This window comes from Manis javanica, chromosome 16 (assembly GCF_040802235.1).
Source record: "Manis javanica isolate MJ-LG chromosome 16, MJ_LKY, whole genome shotgun sequence".
Taxonomy (NCBI): Eukaryota; Metazoa; Chordata; class Mammalia; order Pholidota; family Manidae; genus Manis; species Manis javanica.
Genome location: NC_133171.1, coordinates 44,697,104 through 44,707,886, shown reverse-complemented (window position 1 = coordinate 44,707,886; position 10,783 = coordinate 44,697,104). Strand labels below are relative to the sequence as shown.

Here is a 10,783-nt window from a genome sequence, read left to right as displayed (position 1 = left end):
GACTTTTATGGCTGTCTCACTCACTAGACTATAAGCTCCAAGTGGCCAGACTGGGTTTATTCTCCCATATTCATATTGACCATATTCATCTAACAGGGCTCTGTGACATGTGTGGAATGAGAGAAAACACATAAAAAGCCACAGCTCCCTGGTGTCACCCTCCATAGGAGAGCCCTTCAGTCCATACTTGGCACCTTCAGGGCAGTGGTGAGGCCTCCCACCTGTGTCTTCTCATGTCTCCTTTTCTTCCTCCATCCCTCTGCATTTCTACAGAAAGAGCAAGGGTCTGTGCTGACATAGAGGCCTGAGGACTGTTAGCCCCCTACCCTACCTAACAAGATCCTACCATGCTCAAGTGACAGTTTCCTTCTCTCTGCCTCTACAAGGTCACAGGGCAGCCTGTCTAAAAATCCCCAATGCATGCACGCATAACATCTTTGGGGGGAACATTTTTTAAAGTCTGTGCCGTTTTAGTGTCATGTTATTGAAACTTCCACTTCTCCAAAGGCTCAGTTCAGGGCCCTCTGTGTGAAGTTTTTAAACAACAGTGCTTAAAAATCCTCAACAGCAATAGGATGGACCCCGTCAGGTCCCTTTCAGAAGGGACCACACTGCTCAAATTTCAGTTTCTCTCCTTACTCTGGAAAGTCCATGTTTTCCTACTGGTTGGCAGTTTCTGGCTGACCCAACACAGATAGAAACAAGAGCCCCTGTCATCTTCTAGAGAGGCAAACAGGCTTCGCCCAGGATACCTGGGGCTTTGGCGGGGGTCTTCCAAGAATCTCTGTCCATCTGGGAAGCTCTTCCTTCCAAACTGGCTCTCTCTCACTTGCGATGCCTCCTTGCAGCTCAGGACTGTGCTAGCCCCAGGCTCTGGCCTTGGCAGTCCCCAGGACACCACAGGGCACATTGCATGGGCCCAAACTGCAGCAGCTGTTGCTCCAGCTTCCAGGTGGGAAGAGGTGGAGCCTCTGGGGCCCCAGACTCTGCCCTGGTTTCAGTCAGCACACAGCAGTGGCTTCCCAGAGATCTTCAGGTCATCAAAGGGCAAAAGAGCAAGAGGCTGATAAAGAGAATGGAAAGAAGCAAGATCAGGGCCAATGGGAAAAAGGCAGCAGTGGGGAACGGAGCTGGGGAGACCTACTGGACCATTTCCTCCTCACCAAATGACAGCTGAAGGACATCAAGGAACAGATCTTCCTACTAATCCCTATAACAGTGGTGCCTCTGGGCTAGGCAGAGGCTTGAGGCCTTAGGCAAGCCCTCCCTAAGATAATGCCAGAATATCAGAGGTAAGAAGTACTTAGGTCTCCAGCCCATGGGTGAGTCTGTTTTCTTGGGGGTTGGGTAGGGGTAGGGAGAGAGGGGTACTCTCAAACATTCTGAATATTTTTTTATATTGAACATCTAAAAATGGGAAAGACTGTACACAAAATCTAGGTTTCATCTCTCTTTAAAAATTCCAAGACCTGGAAATACTGGGCCTACATTCCTCCTCTGCAACTATTTGCTGAAGTTGAGTGGAGTGACCCCTGGGCATAGAAGCTCAGGTTTCCCAAAGGCCCCACCACCCTGCTGTCTCTCACCTTGCCTTCTTCATTGATCTGCTTTAGCTGCAGGGCTCCTGCATGAGTCCAAGTTTGGGCTCATGGGTCCTGACCAACTGAGAAAAGAGGCTGAGAGAGAGGAAGAAACTTGCCCAAGGTCCCATAGTTCTCTGGTGAGTGGCAGAGTTATGGATCACACCCTGGGATCCTAACACCTTAGCCCTGTCAGCTACTACAGTGCTTGTTTCTGCCGTGGGTGTGGGCAGTCCTGGGGGGGCAGAGCTGAGAGTATGCCTCTTACGTCCTCAGCCAGGTCCTGGGGAGTCTCATCCTCCACGTTCCGCAGCAGGGAGTCGGCACCTGCCTCGCACAGAGTGGACGAGATGCTGCTGAGGCCCCGGCCGGCCGCGAGGTGCAGGGGTGTGCATCCATTGAGCATGCGGGCATCTACTCGGGCACCCGCCTGAAGCAAGAACTGCACCAGGCCCCGCTCCTGGGTCTCCACGGCCAGGTGCAGTGCCGTCTTCCCACTTGTGCCCTCCTGGAGGAGAATAAGGATGTCAGCCAAGGCCCTCAAGGGGAAGCATGCTGGGCCCTCCTCTAGGCCCTGTATAAGGAGGTGAGTGCTACCGCTGGGTGGGGACGGGGCTGCACCAGTTGGAAAGCCTTGGGACAGGCAGCACCCTGACTGGCCACCTCACCTGCACATCAATGTCTGCTCCGTTCTGAAGCAGCAGTTCCATGAGTGGCTGGTTCCTCTGCAGGGTAGCGATGTGGAGACAGGCCAGACCTGGGATGGGGTGAGGGTATGGGCTGCTAATCTGCCTCCACCAACTCTCTCTCTCCCTCTCTTCAGGGACCTCCCTACCCCTCAGCCCCAAGGGACCCACTGCCCACTCAATGCCTATGATCACAGGACTGTTAAAACACAAATCCAGAAATCCCCTCAAAAGTCTAAGGGGAAAGGAACTCAAAGTTTCCACCATTACAGAGTCATGTTATTGAAACTATCATGCTTCAGGGATCAGGCTTGAGTGACCCTCCCCCAACACGCACTGCCCTTCCCCCTCCCCACTCTCTTTCTCGCTCTCAAACTCTCCCTACCTGCCTTGAGCCCCTCCAGAGCCACCTTCTTCAGAGCTCTCCAGGATCTCCTGCCCTCAGCCCCTCCCCAGAGGCCACTTCCTCCCATGTGCTCCCCTAGGCTTTTTGCTAACCTCTTTCTGGTCTGGCTCACCCCCCTACTTAGAGAATTGGATTCAAATTCCCATCCCTCATCTTCCTTAAGCCTGTTCGCTAATGTCCCTGCCCCATGATGGTTTCCCTGACCATCCTATTCAAAAATCACATCCACCCCAAGCCCCACATTCTAGTTGCCACTCTGCTCTACTTTTCCCATAGCTCTTACTGCCCTTTAACCCACTAGAACTCACTTCTTATATTTATTGTCTGTCTCCATCATTCTGTTTTGTTCACAGATGCAAGCCCAGTTCCTAGAATAGGGCCTGACACATAGAAGGCCCTCTGTACATTTTTGCTGAATGAATTAATGAGTTAATCTAACCTCAACTAAACTGAGTATCTTGAGAGCAAGGTTCAGCTCTATGTTTAAAATATAGCAGGTTCTCAAGTAAATTCTATATGAAATTCATTCATTCAATAGAGATGTACGGAGTACCTACTATGTGCTTAAAACTGGAGGTGCATCAACGGACAAGCTATAATCCTCCCTTCTCTGAGAGTGGGGTCTCTATCTCCTTCCCCATCCTCACCCATTGGCCCTGAAGCTGCCCATACCTTGCCAGTTTTGCAGCTGGAGGTCCAGGGAGTGAGCTGGACCTCTGCCTGGCTCTGGCTGCCCCTCCAGGAGGCAGCGGGCACAAGCCAGGTGCTGGCGCTGGCAGGCCACATGCAGGGCAGTGTCACCGTGCCGGTCCTGTAGCTCTCGGCTGGCCCCCTTCAGCACCAGGGCCCGAACTGCACTTGGCTGGTCTAGATGTACAGCCAGATGGAGTGCTGTCTGCAGGCACAAAGAGAGGGTCACGGGGCCAGTGCAGCATGCTCCCACCATGCTAGGATGGTGACAGGAATTGCCAGCTGCCTGAACTTTCTCTGATGGCAGTTTATGAAAGCTGATTCTGGTCTTCCAAGGAAACACTACCAAGCCCTTATCTGTCATCCTCCACGAGGTTCTTGGGACCCCAATTCTGGAGGGAGGATGAGGAAAGTGGCTCCTTACTCTTTTTACAGTTCTCCTTAGCCCCTGGAGAAAGGACAGATGGAGGCAGGGTTTACCCTCTTATCTCTGGGAGACTTTGTTATTCCCAAGGGCTAGGTAACATGGAAGGGTTCAGGGGAGGAAAGACAGAGGCACCAGGCAATCTCCACCTGGAATACTCCTCCTTTAAGGCTCTATGCACATGTCACCTCCTGAATTAAGCCTTTCCTGGCTGCTCCCCACAGATACTGGATCCCACAGCAGCTGGTATGTGTCTCCATCACAACTCTTATCATCATGCTGTGTGATTAGATGTTGACATATGTCCCCTAGATCAGCCTTGAGCACTTTGTGGGCAGACACCATGTCTTGTCATGTCTGTATCCTCAGCTTCTAGCCCAGTGTCTGCATATGGCTTCCTGAGTGACCACCAGCTCATGTGGCTGCTGGGGATGGTTGCCAGAGTAGATATGGATACCTGGGTACAGCCCACCCTTTCTAACCCACCTGGTAAAGGTTGTTCTGAATGTCCAGGACCTCCTGGGGCAGCAAAGCCAGGCAATAGAGCAGCACAGCCGGGGCCTCGTGAATCACCGCCAGGTGGACCAGCCTGGGGGACAGGGGCAGGGTTTGGTGTCAGGTCCCAGGCCAGAGAGAAGGGGCTGGGGCACTGGGGTTAGACAGAACACATCCAGCTCTAAGGAGCTGCCCGTAGGCTAGGTGTAGGAAGTGAGAGTTTGGGCCAGGAAGTGAGGGTTGGTTGGGAAGCCTGGATCCTGGGGGTAGGAGCTACAAGTTCCCATCCCTGGCTTTCAGGAGGACCTCAGCTGAGAGGGAGTGTGGGCAAGGTGCTGATGTGACAAGGACCTTCCCGTCCAGCCAGCCCTCTCCCCTCTGGCCCTGGGGCCCTGCGGGCCAGTTGCAGCTCAAAGCCAAACTGAAAGCTAGTGGGGTAGTGCCGAGGTGGTTTCCAGGGCCAAGGTCCCCGCCTCCTCCCACCCCAACAGGAGGACAGAAAGGGCAGGAGTGGGTGTCCCCCAACCACAGCAACTCAAGAGTTACCCATTCCAACGGAGAGGAAACAGAAGCCTGTGGAAGAAGAGCAAGCAGACAGTGCAGTATCCTGTCCTCCTGCCCTTCACAGGGGGTCAAGAGGATCTCGGACAGCACAGACTGGGTGGGGCCTGACCAGAGGCCCTGCACGCTGAGTGCGCCTCCAAGAGAGCAGTGCAGAGCAGAAAATGTGTGTTTGCCGGGGGACAAAAAGCCTTAACCTAAGGGTGGAGGGGCAGCTTGGAGGGGAAGTTCCAGTCCTGGGGTTTCCCCACATCAGGTGGGGAAAACGAAAGCCAGAGCTGGAGGGTCTAGGCAGGGATGGCTGCACTGGGGCATTAGTGACAGGATCTTGGCTAAAAGGCCTGTCTGGGCTGGGGAGGGGGCTGCTTAGGCAGGAGGTGGGCAGGCTTGGCGGCAGGCGGCAGGAGAGGCTCAGGAGAGTGACGGGGAGAGGGAGGAACCGCTCTGGAAATCCCCTCGGCCAGGGCCTGCTCTCTGGGTCACATTCCTGCAGCCACCTCCCTCTCTCCCTGTCTCTCCTCCTCCCACTTCCTCTTCCCACTTCCATGTACCACAGCCCAGACACCTCAGAGGGAAGAAAGTGCCCCCTCTTCTCTGGGGATTCCCTAGGGAGTCTGGACACCTCTCCTCCCTGCCCCCCACCTCTCCCAGAGTTTAGACACAACACCTGTCTCTAATAGAGATGGTAAATTCTGGAGTTAAGAGGCTAACAGAGGAGGATAGTATTAGAAGCTGCACTTCCTGGGTCAAAGGTCAGCCATGGGTATTAAGCATGGAGCCCCCCAAATCTTGTTTCTGGGACTGAGGGCTGGTGATCTGGACACAGAGGACAAAGAGGCCTGAGGCTGCTCTTCTGTCCTGCACTGGGTCCAGAGGTTATCTTTGTCCCAGGCCACCTGGGATTAGGATGCTTGCATCTCTGCAAAGCAGGTCAGGACAAATACCTAAGCATACCCTCCCTGTTCAGTCCACCATCCCTGATCTGGGGGCCCAGCCCTCTCCATTCTGTTTTTTTATCCCCAAAGCCCAGTCACCCCCTCTCCTAAAAAGCCTCAACTGGCCAACCCGTCTCACACAACTGCCTTTTACTTTCAACTGTCCCTTGGCGGTCCCCCCACCCCCAAACTCCATCTGCACGTGGGGGGGGAGGGTAAAGAAATGGGGTCAGACAGACAGGACAGTGAGGGGGACTTGGGGGCTTAGGAGGTGGAGGGTGTTGGTAAGGCTGACTCCAGCCCTCACTTCCCCTTTCTCAGCAGAGGAGGAAGTAAGCTGGGGCAGCCAGCGGCCTGTCTGCCTGCTGGGGCAAGAGTGTCCCAGTCTGGTTCACCCCCTCCTCCTGAGAGCCAGCCTCAGCTCTGCACTCTGGCAGCACCCCTCACCCCTAGCCTCCTGACTCCCACTGGCAACCTGTAACTTGCACCTCTTGTTCCTTGAGATAGGGCATTCTGAGGTCGGGGGCTGGGAGTCTCAGATACTGAGCAAACAAGGATGCCCTCTTCCCCAGCAACAACAAAATACCTGGACTGGTCAGGGGAATTTTCTCTTCCTAGGAGTTTGATACAGGTAGGTTTTCAAGACGCTAGCTGGCATTCCAGGTGCCTGGTAAGGGCCCTGCCAGCTCTGCCCATTTCCAAAAGAGAGGGCAGATAGATAATGCCAGCCAGGTCTTTGGCCTGGGCCTGGCTAGAACTCAAGTGCGAAGAGAGTTCAGTTTGGAGTGGGTAATAAAAAGTGGGGACTGTTCAACCTAGGGCGGTTGCCCTGAGAAATCCTCATAGATGGGGTGCCCCACCTGTGGCGGCTCCTGGGGAGGCCCGGAGTACGCATTAGAAGGAAGGAGTCCTGTCTTAGGCTGGACCCCATACTCACGTGTCTCCGTCCTCGGAGATATAAGTGAGTGCTTCCAGCTGTTGAGGGCTCAGAGTCCCCGTGGAGGGGAGCGACGAGCTTGGGGCTGGGGCCTCGGTCTCAGGGCGCCCCAACAAGGTCAGGGACTCGGTAAGCGACGAGGAGCCATAGGTGGAGTCAGCTCGCTCCCCATCCGTGTCTTCCTTCTCCTGTGTTCCCTTGGCTGTTCCCGGAGGATGGGTCCAGGGTTGGGAGTCGCCGCCATCCGAGAGCCCAGAGGCTGGCGCCGGGGTGGGCTCGGGCAGGGAGCGCAAAGAGCGCAGAGACTCGATACCCGAGTCATACTGGCTCTCATCCGCCTCGTCCGGCCCCTTCCGCGCCTCCGACATGCCCGCGGCACCGGCCCGCGGGGCACGGTCAGAGCAGGATCCGGCTCCGGATTCCGCCGCGCCGCCTTTCAGGGTTGCAGGTTCGCCTTGTGGAGCGGGCGCCCGGTCCGGAATAGCCTCCTTTCCGGGCTGCAGGGGCCCAATGGGTCGGCGAGAAGCGCAGGCGAGACTCCGGGAGCCAGCAAGGTCCACGGTACAGGATACTCCTGGCAGCTGGGCTGCCAGGTCAGACGCGCTCTTTCGCCCCGCCCCTCAGGCCCCGCCCCGACAGTCGCTTCCGGACATAGGCCCCGCCCAACGGAATCCCCCTTACCCCGCCCTCTGTGTTGACTCCGAGTCAGGGGTTACCCGGTCCTGAGTCACACGAGCGTTAATTCACCCATCCAACCGTCCATCCGTCCATCCATCCATTCACTGTTTTCTTTTCCTTCTTATCCCATTCATTAATTCCATGCATTCTTTCCTTCCTTCACTTCCTCTATTTTTTCATTCATTTTTTTCCCATTCATTTATTCATTCGTTTCTAAAGGAATATTTATTAATCACTGCATAAGTTGGGCATCTTGCAGGGAGGGCATGTAGGTGGTAGGATGGTAAAGAATTGCTTCCTGCCCCCTACCCATTTCTGTCAATTTCTCTTGCTTTCTCATCTACCAGTGCCCAAGGGTTTGTGTAGAGAAAGGGGACACCCATTGTCTTTAAAGGAGCAGTTCTCCCTTTGGGTGCTGGATAGGGGGTCTCCTGTGTCAATTTCCCAGATCACACAGAATTGGGCACGAAGATTTGTTTTTCAAAAGTGGGTTTTCTCAGGCAGACTGTTATCTAATAAAACCAGAGTGGTCATGTTTTTTTTTGTTATCTAAAAAAGCAGAGTGCTCATTTCTCTAAGGGGTGAAACACTGGCCTCATGTGGTTACATCTGGTTACCCCCAGCAGTAAGGGAAATTTAGTTCCTCATGGTGGGACCACGATGAGGAGGCCCCAAAGTCTTTGCAGCAATCCCAGACCCAATGCTGGCACATCTTTCCTTCCCCCTGTCCCTTATTTCCCTGGGCCCACAGAGATTGTAGCAAGTCCTCACTCTCAGCCGATGCCCCATGATTTACCCCTACCCTAGTGCCACTGACCTATGGACAGCGTTGTCCTTGGAAGTTCACTCTCAAGGGAACATCGCCCTTTCCATCGCTAGTATTGGGGAAAGGAAACTGGGGTGAGTGTACACAGCTACTGACCAGCTTCCCTACTGCCGTTCCCCATGCAACTTCATTTTATTCATCCATTTGACAAACAGGTATACAGCTTCTTCTATATGTTGCCACTGTTCTCTCTGCTGGAAGCAAAACCAACAGTGATAACCAACAGCCACCAACCTCCCTACCACCAAAAAACGTCCCATGGTCTCAGCCTTCAAAAGCTTCTTGGCAATTACAACAGAATGATTATACTAAGACAGGAGTGAGAAGAAGGCGCTGTAGGGCATGCAGTGGAGCTAAACACCCAGTTGGATGAGGGTCAGGGAAATTTCCATTTCAGCTGGAAATGGGAAGGGAAGAGGGCTGAGAAGAGAAGTACATCATCTGGGGGAGGTGCGGGGCGGTCAAGTGAAGAGAGAAGGGAGGGTGAAGGGCAGATGGGAGAAGACGACCCTCTGCTCTCCGTCCCCATGGAGGGCCATAGTAGGGAGGGTGTGCTGAGCATGTGTCAGTGAGAAGCCATGAGGGGAAAGCCCAAGGAAATTGAGGCATCTCTTTCCCTTGGGGTCACTGTGATTTCAAATGTTCTCAACTTCTTCTTCTGACATGTTTCTGCCCCATCCTCAAAGCCTGGAGGAAAAGTACAGTCATAAACTCCAGACCCAGACTCTTTGGGTTCAAAATCTGGCACTATCATCCATATTTTAAATTGGGAAGCTGAGGCCCAGATAGGTGAGTTGACTTGCCCAAGGTCAAACACTCAGAAAGTACAGAGCCATGTTTTTCTGTCCCTAATCCAAAACTTAAAAAATTTTTCATTGAAACTTTATTTCCTTTATGAGTTATTAGGGGTTGAAGCATCTGAGCCCTCTGCAAGGACACAAGAACTTCGGAGTATGCAGTGACCACCTCTCTCATTCATACAGACACTAAGTTTAAGGAAAAATCTACCATAACCCAGTTCCTGTCTGGCTCTGAACTGTTAACAGGCGTATGGCAGCCCCTTTTCTGGCCACATGAGGTCAGCATTGAGCCACTTAGTGCTTCCAGAACCCAGTTTGCACTGACGGGAAGCTCTTTTGGAGACACTTCAGGAAGGGGAAGAGGACCCATGCAGTGTCATCTGGAAGGATGACCTGGGGACTTTGACTCAGGCTACAGTATGGTCAGGGCCCTGACTTCATTTCCTCAGCCCCATTTCCTCAACCTCTGAGACTGGGTACTCTGGTCCTCTTCTCTCTCTGCTGGTGTTTTCTGCTTCCTTTTGTGGCCCACCCCAACCAGGCTCATCTTCAGGAAACAGGGCCAGTTGCCATGGTGACCAGCCGGTCAGCGGACTCCTTACACACCCCCTCCTTTCATTCCTCTTTTCCCTGGGCTTCCAAAGAAGGGTAATGTGTCTGAAAGAAGATGTGTGGTGGTCTTTTATCTCTTGGGAGCTCTGGTATTGGCCAAAAGAAGTTGGGCTATCTCTCCTGCAAAGCTCCCAGAAGTGGGGAAGGGAAGGCAGTGAGGTGGGGGACAGGAGGACAATTATGACAATTAAATGGGGAGTGTGAGATTCCTACCTGGGTTAGGAAAGGGCACAGTTAGGACCTCTGTTCTCTGTCTGCAGTGCAGACTAAACTAGGTGGAATAGGGTGAAACCAGAGCGGGGTTGGAGTTAGCTGTGAGGCAGGACTTCCCAAAAAGCATGGGTGGGGGACATTGGGATGAGACACCAAGTGAGAGTCCTTCTCTTTCAGGGGTGAAGGAGAACCCCTGCCTCTTCAGGACCACAACCTTCCTCTGGGCAAGGAGGATGGACTCATTGACTTGGGAGGACCATGCAGCCTTGATAGTTCTGAAGCAATAGGGGGATAGAGAGCCACTTTCAACGTCATCTAGAAAGGGAAGAATAGGAAAATGGAGGCAGGACCAGGAGTGGGGGAGTGTGTATAGTAGTGAGGAAGTGAGGGTGGAGGCATTGGCTCTTCTGCTTCAGATGAAGGGGCAGGACCATCCCAGCAGTTCAGTGTGTTTGTCCTCTAGCCCCTAAGATCAGCTATCCAGGCTTTGCCTCAAACTAACTTACTACCCGTAAATATCTCCATGGACTTTTGAATGGGAAAGATTAGGACGCTAGGACCTAGCTTGGTAAATACTAGCAATTGACCTTGAATAAGTTACTCGCCCTTCTTCTGCCTTGGTTTTTTGCGGACAAATGGGGAAACAGAGTTATTTTATGTCCAAGACTCTAATGTAGTATATGACACACAGTAGGACTCCACAGTGACTGTGCACACACAGATTAATCAGGCACATCCTTTATCCTATTATACCATAATTAGTTTCCATGTGCCCCTCCCAATCATACATTGGGGTAGGGAATTGTGTGTTTCATTTCTGAATGGGGTACACAGTAGGCACCTAATATCTGTTTTTTGAATGGATGCATCCAGGAATGGATGAACGTCAGTTTCCTTTCTGCCTGTCCTCAGCAATGCAGGGAAGAGCAGTGTCGGGGGA

General features: G+C 53.1%; 1 protein-coding gene across 1 annotated transcript; it reads right to left on the bottom strand.

Annotated features, from left to right (window-relative positions):
• Positions 1 to 36: 36 nt before the first annotated feature.
• Positions 37 to 7,330, bottom strand: NFKBIE (NFKB inhibitor epsilon). Its single transcript, XM_017676293.3, has 6 exons — positions 6,715 to 7,330; positions 4,273 to 4,375; positions 3,345 to 3,567; positions 2,249 to 2,337; positions 1,849 to 2,088; positions 37 to 1,063 (listed from the first exon to the last, which is right to left on the bottom strand). Exons 1-6 carry the CDS (start codon positions 7,080 to 7,082, stop codon positions 998 to 1,000), a joined length of 1,089 nt encoding a protein of 362 aa, XP_017531782.1. The 5' UTR covers positions 7,083 to 7,330; the 3' UTR covers positions 37 to 997.
• Positions 7,331 to 10,783: the final 3,453 nt, after the last annotated feature.